Source organism: Talaromyces atroroseus (genome assembly GCF_001907595.1).
Source record: "Talaromyces atroroseus strain IBT 11181 chromosome Unknown scaffold_8, whole genome shotgun sequence".
NCBI lineage: Eukaryota > Fungi > Ascomycota > Eurotiomycetes > Eurotiales > Trichocomaceae > Talaromyces > Talaromyces atroroseus.
The window spans coordinates 427,377-444,655 of record NW_017971440.1 but is presented as its reverse complement, the minus strand read 5'-3'; the positions used below and the strand labels follow the sequence as shown (position 1 = coordinate 444,655).

The 17,279-nt window shown below is 50.8% G+C and overlaps 9 protein-coding genes across 9 annotated transcripts; 5 read left to right on the top strand and 4 right to left on the bottom strand.

Moving 5' to 3' along the window:
• Positions 1 to 421: 421 nt before the first annotated feature.
• UA08_06112 (hypothetical protein) lies at positions 422 to 2,189 on the bottom strand (the record flags this gene model as incomplete). The annotated part of the gene is made up of 2 exons (XM_020268399.1): positions 422 to 1,813; positions 1,881 to 2,189. 2 exons carry the CDS (start codon positions 2,187 to 2,189, stop codon positions 422 to 424), a joined length of 1,701 nt encoding a protein of 566 aa, XP_020118542.1.
• Positions 2,190 to 2,822: 633 nt separating this feature from the next.
• UA08_06111 (hypothetical protein) lies at positions 2,823 to 3,817 on the bottom strand (the record flags this gene model as incomplete). Its single annotated transcript, XM_020268398.1, has 4 exons — positions 2,823 to 2,870; positions 2,950 to 3,148; positions 3,251 to 3,501; positions 3,569 to 3,817. The coding sequence occupies 4 exons, from the start codon at positions 3,815 to 3,817 to the stop codon at positions 2,823 to 2,825; spliced, it is 747 nt and encodes a 248-aa protein (XP_020118543.1).
• An 841-nt stretch (positions 3,818 to 4,658) lies between these two features.
• UA08_06110 (hypothetical protein) lies at positions 4,659 to 5,415 on the top strand (the record flags this gene model as incomplete). Its single annotated transcript, XM_020268397.1, has 4 exons — positions 4,659 to 4,691; positions 4,756 to 4,779; positions 4,842 to 4,901; positions 4,972 to 5,415. The coding sequence occupies 4 exons, from the start codon at positions 4,659 to 4,661 to the stop codon at positions 5,413 to 5,415; spliced, it is 561 nt and encodes a 186-aa protein (XP_020118546.1).
• A 708-nt stretch (positions 5,416 to 6,123) lies between these two features.
• On the top strand, positions 6,124 to 8,275 carry UA08_06109 (ATP synthase subunit alpha, mitochondrial; the record flags this gene model as incomplete). Its single annotated transcript, XM_020268396.1, has 5 exons — positions 6,124 to 6,198; positions 6,396 to 6,568; positions 6,692 to 6,748; positions 6,814 to 6,934; positions 7,025 to 8,275. 5 exons carry the CDS (start codon positions 6,124 to 6,126, stop codon positions 8,273 to 8,275), a joined length of 1,677 nt encoding a protein of 558 aa, XP_020118547.1.
• Positions 8,276 to 8,826: 551 nt separating this feature from the next.
• UA08_06108 (Methylenetetrahydrofolate dehydrogenase) lies at positions 8,827 to 9,944 on the top strand (the record flags this gene model as incomplete). The annotated part of the gene is made up of 3 exons (XM_020268395.1): positions 8,827 to 8,999; positions 9,099 to 9,822; positions 9,909 to 9,944. The coding sequence occupies 3 exons, from the start codon at positions 8,827 to 8,829 to the stop codon at positions 9,942 to 9,944; spliced, it is 933 nt and encodes a 310-aa protein (XP_020118801.1).
• A 248-nt stretch (positions 9,945 to 10,192) lies between these two features.
• Positions 10,193 to 10,966, bottom strand: UA08_06107 (hypothetical protein; the record flags this gene model as incomplete). Its single annotated transcript, XM_020268394.1, has 3 exons — positions 10,193 to 10,471; positions 10,550 to 10,848; positions 10,921 to 10,966. The coding sequence occupies 3 exons, from the start codon at positions 10,964 to 10,966 to the stop codon at positions 10,193 to 10,195; spliced, it is 624 nt and encodes a 207-aa protein (XP_020118802.1).
• A 514-nt stretch (positions 10,967 to 11,480) lies between these two features.
• UA08_06106 (hypothetical protein) lies at positions 11,481 to 12,294 on the top strand (the record flags this gene model as incomplete). Its single annotated transcript, XM_020268393.1, has 3 exons — positions 11,481 to 11,808; positions 11,875 to 12,036; positions 12,113 to 12,294. The coding sequence occupies 3 exons, from the start codon at positions 11,481 to 11,483 to the stop codon at positions 12,292 to 12,294; spliced, it is 672 nt and encodes a 223-aa protein (XP_020118485.1).
• Positions 12,295 to 12,518: 224 nt separating this feature from the next.
• UA08_06105 (hypothetical protein) lies at positions 12,519 to 13,369 on the bottom strand (the record flags this gene model as incomplete). Its single annotated transcript, XM_020268392.1, has 2 exons — positions 12,519 to 12,611; positions 12,674 to 13,369. 2 exons carry the CDS (start codon positions 13,367 to 13,369, stop codon positions 12,519 to 12,521), a joined length of 789 nt encoding a protein of 262 aa, XP_020118730.1.
• Positions 13,370 to 13,711: 342 nt separating this feature from the next.
• UA08_06104 (hypothetical protein) lies at positions 13,712 to 17,258 on the top strand (the record flags this gene model as incomplete). The annotated part of the gene is made up of 6 exons (XM_020268391.1): positions 13,712 to 13,793; positions 13,860 to 14,133; positions 14,203 to 14,300; positions 14,359 to 14,498; positions 14,557 to 14,745; positions 14,802 to 17,258. The coding sequence occupies 6 exons, from the start codon at positions 13,712 to 13,714 to the stop codon at positions 17,256 to 17,258; spliced, it is 3,240 nt and encodes a 1,079-aa protein (XP_020118723.1).
• Between the last annotated feature and the right edge of the window lie 21 nt (positions 17,259 to 17,279).

Genomic DNA, 17,279 nt, shown 5'->3' with positions numbered 1-17,279 from the left:
GATATATAAATTAGGGCTAAACATCCGCTCAACCTTGTCTGCATAGTACTTGGCTAACCAAGTCATACCGAGGCATTGAATAAAATTTACATAGTAAGTCAAGCATCAAGAATTAAAACAAAACCGGAAATTTTTTTTTTCTCTCTTATTGTCCATTCGTATCACCAACACAATCCTTATTTATGATCTGACATTCTCGAAAAGTAACGTACAATAAAAAATAAAACAAGCGTCGAAAAGGGGAAAAAATAAAAAAAAGAAAAGAAGTAGACATATACACATAAAGTACACTTGAAATAAAAGTCCGTTCCACCAGGGGGGTATTAATTGAAAAGAAGAAGGGGAAAAAAAGAAGAACAAGTTCGAAAAGAGTAAAAACATACATCGAAACGAAACAATTCCATCCAGCTAGTAGCTTGGTCTACTCATCACCAAGACTCCAACTAGGCTGGAAAACAGCCCGACTTGCGCGTTTCGGCAGCGAGGTAGTCGTGGTAGTAGCCTTCTTCTTCGCATCAGGAGTCTTGTCATACATATCCCAAGATGGAGTCATCATCTGCACGGCCTTTACGCGATCACTGCTAATCGGTCTGGTATTCTCTGTTTTCTGCTCTTCATCTTGTTGCTGTTGTTGGCGTTCCTCGATGGAAGGGTCGTGGACTTCCCAATGAGGATCAAAGTCCTTTTTGCGATAGGCGTCGTTGGGGACGATGCCTAGGGGGTTCTTTTTGCTGTTGTTGTTGTTGGTAGTAATGTCATTATCATTTTCAAATGCGGTTGGGTTCCCTTCTTCGTCGTAGAGGGTGGTGTTGCTGTAGAGGCTTAGACCGTTGTTGTTAAAGGAGGCGACCATGCGCTTTTGTGGCACGGGGGCTATTTCAGCGTCGGCGTCGGATGTGAGCGCGTTGTCGGTCAGGTTGAGATGTGTCTTTGCGTCGCGACGAGGCTGGACGACGCGTGGACGCGCGGGGGGTGTTTCCATGAGTTCGTCTTCATTATCGCTCCAGCCAAAGTGTCGCACGTCTTGCGCACGGACTTTTCCACGCGGTTTCTCGGGCGTGTTGAAATCCTCAAAGTTCCATTGGGACATGGGCCGGGAAGGCCGGCCTGCTACTAGTGAACGACGGTTTTGGTGAGAGTCTTCGTCCTCGCCTTCTTCGCCCAGGTTGAAATGGCTGAATTTCTGGGGATGGGTCTTGTAGCGCAGTTCGGGCTTTGTGGGTGCTGCAGCACCGTCGACACCGTCCTGTTCAAAGACGCGGATGGCGTGGAAGTTCTTGGTTGATCCGGCCTTGGGCTGCTGGACCGCTTTCTCGGGTCCCTCTTCCTCGTCCTGGTCGAAAACGCGCACTGGCTGGAAGCCTTTGTTTGAGCCGATCTTGGGTTTGATGGGGCTTTCGACGGGCTCGTCTCCGTCGTCATCGCCAAATACGCGCACTGGCCGGTAGTGTCTATCTGCACCGGCTCGGGGCGAGATGATGCTAGCCCGAGGCGTTGAGTCGTGCTCAGGTTCGGAAAAGAAGAGCTCGCTAGGGTCGCGCGGAGGCGGCCTGGCTGATCCGGGGGCATAAGGGGCGGCAATCTTCTCCGTGGGCTTGGAAGCGCTCTCCCGGGACGGCGGAGGCGTGAGAGTGTCCTGTGCTGTGGCTCGCACTACATTGGAGATGAACCTGGACTGCTCGTTGGCATCGCGAATTGGCCAATTGCGTGCACGAGAGCCAATGACTTCGACTTGCTTGAGGAGCGAGGCCTGGTCCCAGTAAAGCCTGACCTGTTGGATCTGGTTCTGCGAGTTGAAGCGAACAATATGCACCTGCAGTAGTCAAGTAGTTAGTTCAGTAAGAAACATGTCGCAAGACAGCCCAGGGCCCAACCCATACCGTCGGAAAGGTCACCACGCGATCGGCCAGGAAGTTATCGTCCAGCGAGGGGAGATAAGCCCCGCCGCCAGTGAGAAACTCCAGGGTTGTCTCCACGTCCAGGACCAGCGCATCGGCGGTCTCGATGGCGCCGAGCGTCTTGTCACCCTTCTTCTTCACGATTCTCTGCTGGCTGGTGAGGTGCTTGACGACCTGCTCGCCGCCTGTGACCGAGGTGGTCGTCGTGATGTAGTTCCACGAGGCATCGGGGCTCAGGACCTCGACTGTCGGGGCGGCCAGGAATCGCTCGTAGACTGTTCTGAGCGCCATGTTTTCTTGTTGTTTCGGTGTGTTGACACTATTCCACGGAGTTCCAGGAATGGGCGCGGGGCTGTAAACAAACGCGATTGTCACGAAGAGTCTAGACCGGATGGCGAGCACAACCAAGAGAGCGAGTGAATGTTGCGAACGAGTGCGAGTGTTGAGAAAGAGAAGAGAAGAGGAGGAGGAGGAAGCTGGTGATGCTTTTATTTATGTACGATTGTTTGGTTCCGCTCGGCTCGTCTTCCATTGGCGACTGCTCCGCGGCTGCTATTTATTATTTACTATTTATTATTCACGGTTTATGACCGACTGTTTTGATTTGCGTTCTACACACGTATGCCTTTAGGCTTTCTGTCTGTCGCAGAGCACAAACCTCTGGGGCCGTTGCTGCAGCCTAGCTGCAAGCGTGTTTCATGTCAGATTACAATCGAGGGTGGCCGCCGACAGCCGTGGCTTGCTGAGCGCACCGAGGCAGGCTCGCTTTGCCCAAGTCAATTGCTATTACTGTATGCTTTGTTCTTCACTCGACTTGGGTGCAGAAGAGAGCGTGCAAGATGCATCGCGGAGAATCGATGGGCGAAGTCGAGAGACGCTGCTGCAATGCACGTCGGAGCATTAAATAAATTAATTATTCCAGGGTCATTGGCTGGCCCACTCGCGGGCTTCTAGGCCTGCAGGGATTCTATTCTATTCGCACTAGTAGTAGTAGCAGTAGTAGTACAGGGGAGCAGCGCCAGTTGATTTTATATACACGTGCAATAAATACCCTGCCCTGGCCACGCTGCTCGTCACTGTCATCATTGACTATCCTCGCTGTAGTGACTGGTGGTGGCTGTCGCTGTCTGAGCGAGTCCCCTGTCTCGCAGAAGCAGCCAGCCAGCCGTCGTGTCTGAGCAGCGGTTGTGACGTTGACATTTGATGACACAATACTTAATAGTCGACGCATTTGAGAGTCGAGGTGAGCTCTTGTATCTAAAAGCGCTCCATGCGAGTTTTAGAGGGTTCTACGAGAGACGGCTCGTTAGTAGCGTATACCAGAATTCGTGCGACAGAGTCAGGGAACATACCCTAGATAATCCTCTTTGATCGTGCCAATTGCATTGATGGCCGACACGTCCGGCTTCACCCCCAGTATCTTCAACCGCAGACTCGTCCCGCGCTCAATCACCTGGTCTGCGTGATCTGTATACTGGGGCGGTACCGTCCCGGGCTCCCACTTGATATCCGAGGGTATGTTCTTTCGCGCGATAAAAACCGACAGAGGCCCGGCGAGCGTGAAAATACCCGTGGGTTTGACCGAGGTCACAATGGCATCGACCTACAAAGGAGTAGTTAGTAGCGAGCCAGTGCAATGTTCTCCGGAGTTTCTGTCGAGTCTGTCGTACCGTCTCTCCGCGGAATGGCTTCCATATGATGGCGCGGTATTTGATTGTATATTCTGCATGGCCGCTACTCGGGATCACTCGGCCTTCGCCAATGTCGACCATGTCCATGACACAAATTACAAAGTGGTCGCCGGTACATCGTCCCTCCTCTTCTTCGTTGAGTCGGTTGACCAGGTATTCCTTGACATTGGGGCCGAAAAAGGAAGGGTGTAGGGTGACAACTTTGGTTTCCTCCTTGAGGAAAAACATTCTCGCAGGCTGGTTTTGCAGAGAGCAGATCTCTGCAGGCAAAGATTGGAACGGAAGAGGGAATGGCGTATTCAAGCCTGCAGCCTTGTCGTGGATATGGTGGATATGGTGGTGCTCAGGCGTGCATGAGGCTGGACATGTTCAAAAGCCGTGTAAAAGAGAGACCGAGATGATGGACACAAAGAAAGACAAACAAAGCATATATAGGGCGTAGCTCTGCTTTGCTGTGCTTCTCAGGGCAGGTCTCTGCTCTGACTGTGAATGCTTCGTCCAAACGCGCTTCGAAGGCTTCCCTGCAGTCACGTGATGGCCCACTTGTTGGCCTTGGGTCTTAGGCTTCCACTGCTGCCAGCGAACCTGACGAGCGACCGGAGTATATAATTTTTAATTTTACTTGGTTTACATGAGACCTGGCTGTATGTTCAAAGAAGCAAACACAACCTGGAACCCATAAGGCCCATTACAAGCATTCTGGCTTGTGAAGAAGACAGCTCTCAATTGCTACTGAAACCAAAGGAGCAAATGGATAAAATCAGCTTTGAAATAAAGACTGAATAAGCCTAAAATCAAAGTGCGGGGGCAGGCACGAATTAACATCCTCGGCTTGCCCAATGTCATGCAACCACGCCCAGCCAACAACAACCAACCACCAACCGCTACAACTACCACTACCACTACCACTACAACCACAACCCCAGAGCTTGATCCCAGCAGTATTCATGTGACCATATCGGCACTTGAATACTCGATTGCGGTGTTTCTTCAAGCTCTTTGTTTTCGCGAAAGAGAGAAAGAGAGAGTCCTATTCAGCCACTCTGATTGAACGTCGCTCATAGTCAAGATGGCTTTGGATCTGGAGAGACAGCTGGTCTTTGTAAGGATTATCGTGCATGCCGCTATACTCTCCTGAAAGTATGTGTGACTGACTGGTTTATTAGTATGGCGCCTATCACCATAACCCAGTAGGTTTCTGTCGGCTGCTGCCTGCCTGCCTGCTGTGACTTACAATGTCTATTCCCTCCAGGTCAACATTCGAATACACATGATTTTTGTTCCAGTCATTCTCATCACCAGTTTCCAAATAGTGCGTGTTTGCAATGACCGTTGCTTTAAAAAGCCAAAGCTACCTACAGGCTAACCATACGTTCCTTTAGTTCACCAACACACCCACGCTCATTACCCTGCCCGACGCCCTCCAGTACAAATACCTCCCCCTCAATGGCGGCACGATCGGCGCCATCGTTTATTCCCTGGGCTATATATTACTCGAACCCGTCGTCGGATTGGTCTCCGTTCCTCTCCTCCTCGGCGCCGCAGCCTACATGAACTACCTGACCATGACCTACGGCGCCGCGGCTACCTCCTGGTCGGTCGGAATTCACGTCGTGTCGTGGATTGCCCAGTTCGTTGGCCACGGGGCTTACGAGGGAAGATCGCCGGCCTTACTGGATAACCTCTTCCAGGCGCTTTTCCTCGCGCCGCTTTTCGTCTTCTTGGAATACCTGTTTATTTTTGGATACCGGCCGGAGCTACAGCGCCGGGTGGAGAGTGCGGTGCAGAAGAAGATTGCGCAGTTCAAGAACGAGAAGAGCAAATAAACCAACTCCGATGCCTCTTCCTAGGCACTGGGGGGGGCCGGGGTGTAAACTTGATAGCAGGATGACGGAAGTGGCACGGTCTATGAGAAAGTAGTTGGTCAATCGGGTTACAGGGCATGATAATGAGAACGACATGACTTCGATTAGTAGCATTGCAAGCAGGCCGAGTCCATAGTTAACTAAATGCAGTTGAATGAGTAAGAGTAAGTATCCGAATGCATGGTGCAAGTCTCACGCCAAGATGGGTGCCTGGGTGCCTTGCTGCCTGGCTCCGCGGGCCAAAATCTGCTGCCGAAATGACCCGGTGGGAACAAGTGGCCGCAACACTCACCGGCACGCGCGGGATGGGCATTGCAGCGAGCAACGGCTGGCAGAGAGGAGGATTCCGAGGGCACGATGTGGTGGCTCTCCTGTTATTGTCGTAGACCAGGCAAATTCCGTAGTTGGCACACGAGAGACCAAAAAAAAAGACACACTATGCAAGGCGGTCCTCGTCGCACTCAGGCAGGGTATTTTCGGGCACACTAGAAGGGCGGAGCCGGAGCCCGCGCGCCAACTGGGTTTAGCCTCGTCCGTCCTGCCCAGCGCCAACAAAGCTCTCCTTCGCCCGTCCACAACCTCCCCCTTCAACCTTCCTCCTCTCCCCCAATTACGTCTCTCTTCAGAGAAAGTCCATCTCAACTCTTTCTGAACCACCCCCATATCACAATGTTCAGGAACGCATTGCGGCAATCCAGCCGCTCCGTGGCCGCCGTCTCCGCCACCACTGGCAGACTCGCTTCGGTGAGTACAGAGTTCCCTTGCCCATCCGTCCTTGCTGGCATGAAGCATCATCAACCAAGACCGCCACCCCGTGGCCGATTCACTCTCCATGACTGCCTCAATGGACGGTCCCGGGTCTCAATCGCTGATTGCAATTGTTTTGGCGCGTTTTCACGGCGGTGCGCTGTTGCTAACAAATTTTTCCTTCCGTCCGACAGGCTCGCGTGGCTGCTGCTCCCAGTCCCTTCGCTGCCGCTACCAAGCAGGCTCGCTCATATGCCGCCGAGGCCAAGGCTTCTCCCACCGAGGTCTCTTCTATTCTCGAGCAGAGAATCCGTGGCGTCCAGGAGGAAGCTGGTCTTGCCGAGACTGGACGTGTCCTTTCTGTCGGGTAGGTTTTTTAGGTCGGATTTTTCGGCATTGTGAAATAAAGAAAACAACATTCCAGAATCAATTGTTCTCCGGAACGCGAGCAAATTTCTACGAGGACTCAACACTAACGAGTCTTCAATAGTGACGGTATTGCCCGTGTTCACGGCTTGAACAATGTCCAGGCTGAGGAGCTTGTCGAGTAAGTAATCTCTTTCTGATCTGTCGGGGCCCATATCTGAGCAGAGCTAATATAACTTTCAACAGGTTCGCCTCTGGCGTCAAGGGCATGACCATGAACTTGGAAGCCGGCCAAGTCGGTGTTGTGCTCTTCGGTTCTGACCGTCTTGTCAAGGAGGGCGAGACTGTCCGTCGTACTGGAGAGATTGTACGTTCTTTTTTTTTTTTTCTCCCCCTTCTGCTGATCTTATTTGATCGGCCGCTAGTGTAGGAAGAATGAAGCTAACCTGAATGATAGGTCGATGTCCCTGTCGGTCCTGAGCTTTTGGGCCGTGTCGTCGACGCTTTGGGTAACCCCATCGATGGCAAGGGTCCCCTCAACACCAAGGCCAAGAGCCGTGCTCAGCTCAAGGCCCCTGGTATTCTCCCTCGTCGTTCCGTCCACGAGCCCGTCCAGACTGGTCTCAAGTCTGTCGACTCCATGGTTCCCATCGGTCGTGGTCAGCGTGAGTTGATTATTGGTGATCGTCAAACTGGAAAGACTGCCGTCGCTCTTGACGCCATCCTTAACCAGAAGCGCATCAACGCCACCAGCGATGAGTCCAAGAAGCTCTACTGTGTCTACGTCGCCGTTGGTCAGAAGCGTTCCACCGTCGCTCAGCTCGTCAAGACCCTCGAGGAGAACGACGCCCTGAAGTACTCCATCGTCGTTGCCGCCACTGCTTCCGAGGCTGCTCCTCTGCAGTACCTTGCTCCTTTCACCGGTTGTGCTATGGGTGAGTGGTTCCGTGACAACGGCCGCCACGCTGTCATTATCTACGATGACTTGTCCAAGCAGGCCGTTGCCTACCGTCAGATGTCTCTTCTTCTGCGTCGTCCCCCCGGTCGTGAGGCCTACCCCGGTGACGTTTTCTACCTCCACTCCCGTCTTTTGGAGCGTGCTGCCAAGCTCAACGACAAGCACGGCAGCGGTTCCTTGACTGCTCTTCCCGTCATTGAGACCCAGGGTGGTGATGTGTCTGCCTACATTCCTACCAACGTCATTTCCATTACCGATGGTCAGATCTTCTTGGAAACCGAGTTGTTCTACAAGGGTATCCGTCCCGCTATCAACGTCGGTCTTTCGGTCTCCCGTGTCGGTTCCGCCGCTCAGGTCAAGGCCATGAAGCAGGTTGCTGGTTCCCTCAAGCTTTTCTTGGCCCAGTACCGTGAAGTCGCTGCCTTTGCCCAGTTCGGTTCCGATCTCGATGCCTCCACCAAGCAGACCCTCAACCGTGGTGAGCGTCTCACTGAGCTTCTCAAGCAGAAGCAGTACTCGCCCATGGCCGTCAGCGAGATGGTTCCTCTTATCTTCGCCGGTGTCAACGGTCTCTTGGACAACATCCCCGTCAACCAGATCGAGAAGTGGGAGGCGGATTTCCAGGCCTACCTCAAGTCCAGCCAGGCTGAGGTTCTCCAGACCCTCGACAAGGAAGGCCAAGTCAGCAAGGACCTTGAGGCCAAGCTCCGTGAGGTCATCACTGAGTTTAACAAGAGCTTCTTGTCATAGGTGAGCACACAAACAAAAATGAAATGATATTTGGGGTGATTTTGCCCCTCCATGTATTGTCATAATCCTAACACTATCTGTGTATAGACAAGATAGCTTGTGTACAATTTGAGACCAGTAATTTCCTTTGTTCCACGAAAAACGATAATCTCGACTACTCTCGGTCGTATAACGGGCGCCATATGTAGTTGTTTTTAAAACACATGATCGTTGGTATGGTGGTGGGAAAGAGTTAACCTAAGACTTTGAGCGAAGGGAGCCATTGGTTTGAATTTGCATTGATCTTGTTTTTTTTTTTTTTCTTTCTGTATTTCTATCATAATTCATCTGTTCTGCCATGCAAGCCTTCGAAATTGCTGCGTCCCAAATAGTAGAATAGTAGATACAATCAATTTAAGGTACCCGCCGGAATCGGATTGACGATAAGATCGCGGGTTGCCGGCCCGCCAAAAATTTTATCTTCATTCACCCCGCGCTTAATACTTTTTCTGTCCGTCCTCCACTTTTGCGATCTTTGTTGTCCGGTTCATTTTCTTAATCTAGTTATCACAATGTCCTCCTGCAAAGTCGTTCTGGCCAAGAACATCGCCAATGGCTTGCTCCAGGAAGTCCAGGACGGACTCAAGACGCTGAACCGAAAGCCTCACCTCGTGGGCTTCCTGGCCAACCAAGACCCAGCTGCTCGCATGTATGCCGACTGGACTGAGAAGACATGCCACGAGAAGTAACCATACCCCTCAAATTTATTTTTATTTCTTTTATTTTTCTTTCTTTCTTTTCTCTCATAGTTGTGTGTTGTTGCGTCCCTAACTAACCTGCGCAGTGGCTTCCAATACACCCGCCGCGACGTCTTCAAAGAAGATATCGAAGAAGCCATCCTCGCCGCCAACGCCGACGACACCATCGACGGCATAATCGTCTACTACCCGATCTTCAACAGCCGGCAAGACCAATACCTGCAGCAAATCGTCGACGTATCCAAGGACGTCGAGGGCCTCAGCCACCGCTACGTGTTCAACATGTACCAAAACATCCGGTTCTTGGACGAGGAGACCAAAACCCAAAAATCGATCTTGCCGTGCACCCCGCTTGCGATTGTCAAGATATTGGAATATTTGCATATCTATAATACTATATTGCCCTATGGGAACAGGTTGCATGGCCACACGATCTGTGTCGTGAACCGGTCCGAGGTTGTCGGGAGACCGCTCGCGGCCCTGCTGGCTAATGACGGTGCGTGCGTGTATAGCGTGGATGTCACTGGTGTGCAAAAGTTTACGCGCGGCGAGGGCCTCACCAAGACGAGGCACGAGGTCGAGGAGTTGGACGGATGGACGATTAAGGATGCGGCGCCGCTGTGTGATGTCGTTATCACGGGCGTCCCCGGCGAGAAGTATAAGTTTGATACGAGTCTGCTGAGAGGTGGAGCGGTGTGTATTAATTTCTCGAGTGAGAAGAATTTTGACCCGGTCGTTAAGGAGAAGGCGTCCATTTATGTGCCGTCAATCGGGAAGGTGACTATTGTGGTGTTGTTGCGCAATTTGCTGGTATTGTTCCTTTCACCCCCCTTATATATCTCTCTCAATGGCTTTTTTTTTTTTCTTTTGTTAAACTGTGCTAACTTACCCTGCAGAGGATTGTCCACAATCGCGCGGCTCAGAAGGCGTAGACTTGTGGTGATGAGTGTATATTAAATGATGGATGGCGCAGTAGACATATTCGAATAGATCTCGGAGGACTATTTTATGACCAAACGTATACAGTTGTTTGCTGCTGCATGATTCGTTTCATTTCTGTATCTTTTCAATTAATCAATGACATAAAAGTAACAAAATTGACGCTGCCTATGTAGTATGCACGAGCTTTCAAACCACCTTCTTTTCTTCCACTTTTTCAGCAATATCAAGAATTGAAAACTCATTTCTTCTTCCCCCTCCCCTCATCAACACTAACATGACTCGAAGCATTCCCCGTCTTCTTCAGCGTCTCCTTCTCAGCAGCAGCCAGGATGTCAATCTCCCTCGCAAGCCAGGCGCGGAATGGCTCAGGGTGGAAGGTCCCATTTTCCGAAAACCAGTGCGTGAACGAAGCTTGAATTTCCTTCTCCTGTAGAACCTTCTTCGTGTCTGAGGCTGTGTATCTGACTTTCAGTTTGTACACTGGATTATTCTTTTTTGTGTATGATTGGATTGTGATCTGTACACCAAACAATACGTCAGTCAGACGAAAAATATGTTAAGCAAGAAAGGAAATTGAAAAAAGAGATATATATACCGTCTCCCCCGTCTTCCGCGACCCCTTGAACACCTCCCCAGCCTCCACAGCCCAGATCCAGTATGTCAGGAACGTGTTCAGGACAAAGTACGCGGCAACCGCGACTTTGACCCAGAGCGCTTCGGTGGCTTCCCAGCCCAGTTGACGGTCTAGGTAGAAAGTGACGCCGGCGATTAGCACGGCTGAGTAGCCGACGACGAAGCGGATGTTGGTCTTGGTGTAGTCGCGCTTGAACGTGTAGGGCTGAGGGAGGGTGCAGAGGTAGGGCGTGAGGGCGTCGTCGCTGGTGCTTTTGAGGTCTGTACGATAATTGTAAGAAACGAGATTATTGTTGGTGCTGGTTTTGGGTCTATTAGCAAGGTGGCACGAACCGTTGAGAGAATAAACAGGCACCTTGGGCGCCTCGGTGGATGTCATTGTGTAGATGCGGCAGCAGAAGTATTATTTATTGCGAGAAGAAAAGAATTCGAGAAGCGCTTGCTCGAAATTGAAGATTCAAGATAGATTCAAGACTAGAAGCGGCATTAGTTGCGGCGAGCTGTCCTTGAAAGTTGACTCTTGTCCGTCCCGGAGCTAAGATAGAAGCGGAGTGGAGCTCAGCTCGCATTTCCTCCAGCGGCGCCGCCAGTCGAGAAAACTCACCCACCACAGACGTCTCGCATCAAGTGTATCTATCTATTCATTGCTTCAATTGAAGATGGCAGTCCAAGGCCTGGAGCAGACGATCGTCCGCGATCCAGCTCTTTTGTGAGTGCCCACCTACACACCTAACAGCGGACTGCCGACTGACTGACGTTGATAAGTTACTGGATTTTGATCCCGATCACAGTGGTGATGGTACACCCCCTTCTCCCCATATCTCTTTAAAGACAATGCTCAAAACTGGGTTCAGATTCTAACAGGAATCCTCCGCCACTACGCAACCGTCCTCATGAACACCCCTCCCAAGCCGGCAGCCACACTCCTCGAATCCCGCGAGCGTCTCTCTCTGATCCACGGCGTCAACGTGCGCAACAACGCCCACGCCGTGCTCACCCCGGAAGGCTTCGCAATGCGCAAGGAGTACCTCGTCAACGCTTACCAGAGCGGCGCGTTCCTCAAGGACCCCGAAAACCGTGGCCAGCCCCCCGCAAACCCCATGTCCGACCCGGCCGCGATGGAGGGCATGATGGGCATGATGAAGGGGAATATGATGATGATGATTCCGCAGACGCTGATTATGAGCTGGATCAATGCGTTTTTCTCGGGGTTTGTTATTTGTACGACTGGTCTTCAATCCTCTCGACGTACGGGAAAAACACGGCTTACTTGTTTTCCTTTTTTAGTGAAATTGCCCTTCCCCCTGACCATCCGCTTCAAGTCCATGCTCCAATCTGGCGTTGCTACTCGCGACTTGGATGTTCAGTGGGTGTCGAGTTTGTCCTGGTACTTTTTGAACTTGATGGGTCTTCAGCCGATTTTCGGGTTTATTCTGGGTGCAGATAACGGTATTTTCCCTGACACTTCCCCTTAGTCCTAATCGTCCTTTGAAATCTTCTTGAAAGTCATAGCTAATTCGGCCAGCTGCCAACCAAATGGCCCAACAAATGGCCATGGCCAATCCCGCTGCCGGTGCCAACCCATTCCAGCCCGGAGCAGACCCGGACAAGTTGTATCGCAGTGAGGCCGAGAATTTGGAGGTTATGGAGTATTTCAGTCTTCTCGATGGCATTGAAGAGCGGATGTTGCACAACTGGAGGTCTTGATTCGGCTGAACAATAGATATATAGCTAGCTCTTGGCTATAAGGCCTGGCAGGACTCGCTGCTATGGTATTTTATATAAAATCAAAGTTTGTGTCCTGTTGGTCTCTTTTTATATGTAACTTTGCAAGATGAAAAAAAGATTAGACATGAAATTACCATCATTCATAATTATACTATGTATCCAAGACCAGCTCGAGGCATACCGCCATCCATTGACAAAACAGCCTATTGATAATTGATAACGCCTTTCAGAACCCACACATTGCCATTCGATACCTCAGACGTCAGACTATCGACCTCGATATGCCCGGGTTCAACCTTGCCCATAAGCGTCAGCAACAGCATTCACAGCAACTTGTAAAACTTTGTCAAAAACTTACGAAAACCGTATCCCCCTCTTTAACCCACCTGACCTTCCCTCCTCCAACAGTCTCAACCTCCTCACCCTCCCCCCACGGACTCACAGGCACCAAATGAGCCTCCACAAACCGCTGTAAATTCCTCTTCGCTCTTTCCTGCCCTTCCTCCCCACTATACGCTCCTGCTTCACCATACACTCTATAATCTTCCGGATCTTCCCACGGCTTGCGCGGCAACGCACTAATCGCTGAATTCAGCGGTGCCAACACAGTGGTGTTCTTGGACTGGTCATTGAGCCGATCCAGAACAGGATGGAAATCGCGAGTTAGGGATGCAAAGACGTTGATTTTGGGCGTTTTGACGAGCATGTCGGATACGATTAGGTTTGAGTTCTTATTGTCATTATTATCATCGGTGTTGTCACCACCGCCGCCACCGGCATAGGGAGGCATGATGACCTGCTGAGGAGATGGTGCTATTTCTTCTTCTTCTTCTTCTTCTCCTTCGACTTGCGATCCTACAATGTATCCAAAAAAATCCGGTGGCAGTCGCTGCTGGGTCGTTATCTTCTTGTATGAGTGCGCGGCGCAGGGAAGCAAATCCCACTGTCGAAGAGCTAATGCTGCGGTGTTGGCGGCCGCGATAGCTAGCCAGACGAGTGTCAGACTGAGGACCGTAGCGTATATAGCCAGCTGGATATTGTAGAGGGTCTTCATTGTAGGCCGACGTTTTATATCTCCAGTTTTGAGGGATCGCTGATAATGACGCAAGATACTTCTTGCCAGTGGTGTCACGTGACGCTGATGAAGTCGGCGACCGAGTACCATCAATATGTTGCCCTTGAAGTATGGCGCTGACGGGCACTGCATACTAAGTAGCGTCTTGCATCTGCTTTGAAAGAGAGACGAAGTTGTTTGTGTTTTGTGGTCATGCCTGAGACGTCTTCATGCAACGTCAATGCACGTGACTGTTATCGATAACGGCGCCTCGGCCACAAAAAAGAGGGACAAGCAGCGAGAGTCGCCGACACTCGCACGCCCCTCGACAGCCCCAGCAACATGTCGGCATTGCAGAATTTCATGCTGACCGTGGACCGCGACAAGCAGAGCGCTATCCAGATCGCGGAAAAGACAGCTCAAGGTAAAAACAATAAATAGGAGGACCACTAAGGAAAGCAATGAGCTAATAATGCACATCTAAACTCAGATGTCGAGAACCAGCAGACTACCCTGGTTGACGTCGTCCAGTCACTTGGCGAATACATTAACGACGACGATGCCATCATTCGCGGAAAGGCCGTTTCATATCTGGCGGCAGTCGTCAAGGCGTTTTCGCCAAAGTTCCTCTCCCGACAGCAGATCTTGGTTCTGACGACTTTCTTCTGTGACCGTATCAAGGATGGCGGGGCTGTTACCGGTCTCGACACGCTGCAGAAGCTGGACAGGTTCACCAAGGAATTCGCCCAGGAAATTGCGCGGGCGTAAGCTCTGTTTGATTTTATTTTTTTTCGAGTTTTGTGGGATCGTTCAATTTTTTAACGCTCTTCTAGGATTTTCGACCATTTCAGGGAATTACAAGCTCGGGCCCAGTCGCAGAGATACCAGATATATCAATTGGTTAATGGTTTAATGGAGAACCACAGAGCAGGTATGCTTTTTATACTTTCGGACACAAGAGATACAAGGCGGTTTTTTAACGTTGGTAGCTCTCCATGAAATGGGTGATGAATCCCTGGTCGGAATCGTGGATGTGATGACAGGCGAGAAAGATCCGCGGAATCTCATGCTTGTCTTCTCGATACTCAAAGTAGTCATGGTTGAATGGGACATAACTAGCCATGTTGAAGTAAGATTTCTTTCTCCCAAAGAGATCAAACCCGATCACTGGACTGACAAAAGAATAGACGCTTTTCGACTCTGTATATAATTATTTCCCGATCACTTTCAAGCCTCCTCCCAACGATCCGTACGGCATCACGGCGCAGGATCTGAAGGATCGTTTGCAGGCTTGCATTTCCTCAAATTCCCTGTTTGCGCCCCATGCTTTCCCGGCGTTGATTGACAAACTTGATTCGACGTCGAATAATGTGAAGGTAAGATCTCTACAAGTTTCATGATTATTCGCATAATGCTTACGGATTTACGATAGCGAGATTCTTTAAATGCTTTGGTCGCATGTATAGAATCCTACGACACCAACACAGTGTCGAGATACTCCATCAAGATCTGGGATGCTGTGAAATTTGAGATCCTCAACGCGCAAGAAGAGTTTCTTTCTGAGATGTCCTTGAACGTGCTACGCGCGATTGTCAGACGTCTTTCGGAGCATATTACCCAGGTTTCTAACGACATGCCTCTGGCTCACTTTCTCAAACCGATCATTCAGGAATGCAACGATCAGCTTCGCGAGCCGCAGAATAAGCAGGCGCAACCTGCGCGAGAGATTCTTCGAGCGGTATCTTCTGCATCTACACCATCGTTCGTTCTTATCATCCAGTCAGTCGTTGCGCCGCTCTTCACCATTTATCAAGAGGCCGACTCCATAGCCAAGCAAAGAGCCTTCTTGGAGACCTATGTCACGTTACTAGACTCTGCTATCGATCTATATGGGACATGGGCCGACAGAGATTCAGCACAGCAATTCGAAAACCCTCTGTCCGCATTCCAGGACCAATTCACGGAAGTTTTCAGTCAGGCGTTGATGGGTTCGGCTAAAGAGGAGATCTCTTTCAGACAGACAGCATTGCAGGGTCTTTTACGACTATCGAAAATACGCAATTTCTTCCAGGACAACGAGATAGGATTGTTTGTGCAATACCTAGATGAGATTCTCCTCAAGGAAGAAGTCGTTGGCTCTGGGGCACTCAAGAAGGATGCCGTTTCAGCGCTTGCGGAGCTATCAAGATACAAATCGAATATAATCATGGAAATCACCCTTCCGGCTTTCATGGCTACGCTGCCGGATGAGGATGATGGATCGGATTTGAAATATATCACAACTCTTGACACTTTGGCCCAGATCAGTGCACAGCGAAACATTTTCGAGACCTTGGTCAGACGTCTCCTGAATAAGCTGGATCTATTGTTGCAAGGAGACAGCTCCCATCCTAGATATGCTAGGATTATTTTGTTGACGATCATCCATGCAATGGGCAAGAACAAGCCCAATGAACCTGCGCAGAACCTTGACGGCTATTATGATAGGATTGTTGTTGGGCTGTCGAAACGGGCGGCGTCAGCTTCAACTAATGACACATCGAAGATCCTTCGTGACGTCTCGGTCCTAGACACTTTGGGAAGACTGTGCACTCTTATCGTACTCTCAGCCTCTCGAGAGAAGCAAGACCAAGTGGCAGAGAATATATACACTCTTTTCAGCAGTTCGGATGAAAACTTCAAACCTGTCCCATTCTCGCAAACGCAGAGTGAAAGCCAGAAGCGAACGATGATCTTGTCTACAGCTTTACTGGCAGCTTTACCCAAAGACACGACTAAACTGCCGTACACTACGCCGGACATCACACCTTTGCTCAACGACCTTGTCCAACTCTCCGAGACCAGTGCAACCGACCCAGCTGTCCAGCTTGCCATCCACCGTCACCTTGCACTTCTAGTGAACAAATTCCTACCAAACTCCGCTTTACCTCTCGCATTCGAATTCTTCAATGCCAACTACCCCTCATCACCAGAGAACACATCCCCCGAACGAGTTAAGACTCTCTTCTGGCTCTCCAAAGCCCTCGCCCTCCGCCTGGCCCCGAGCACCTCCACCATCCTCTCCCAACTCCTCCTTCTCCTCTCATCCGCCGACCCAACCACCAGCTCAACCGCCGCCAAGGGCTTCTCCCTAATCCTCAGCCCAGACGACATCCTCTCGCCCCAAAACGGCGCCAACATACGCCTGCTCAGCAAACAACGCGTCTTCAGCATCGTTGTGCCCATGCTCAGCACCAAATTCCGCGAACTTTCCTCGTCTGCGTCTGCCCCACACATCAAACCAGCGTACCTCACAGCCCTCTCCGGAATCCTCTCCTCCATCCCCACCGATCTCGTTCTCCCCGAACTCCCCAGCCTCCTGCCCTTACTCCTCCAAAGCCTCGACCTAACAGACCCGACCCCGTCAACCACACTCGTGAAAACAGCCACCCTCCGAACCCTCGCAGTCCTCATCCGCGACAATGGTGGTGTACACATAATCCACGAAACGGGACACATCCAAGACCTCGTTCGCCGATTACTCAAAACCGCTTCTTTCTCCCCTCCTCAAACATCATCATCATCACCGGCGCTACGCGAACAGTCACTCCGTTGTCTATACCTGCTCGCAATAAGCCAAGTACCAACATCAACAACAACGACTGCCGCCGGAGGAGGAGAAACAGATGTGGACGCCGCCCTCGCAGCGGCACTAAGTCGACCGACTGGATCTACTACGACAACTACAAAAGACGGAATATCGCCTTTGCTGCCTGTGAAGAATCAGGTTCTTAGAACCCTGATGCAGATCTTGGATGATCCCAAGCGGGATGTGCGAAAGGCTGCTGTTGATGCGAGGGGGGCTTGGTTGAGGGCTGTTAGTGATGGGCCCGATGAGGATGATGATTGAGTGACCCAAGGAGGGGGAAAA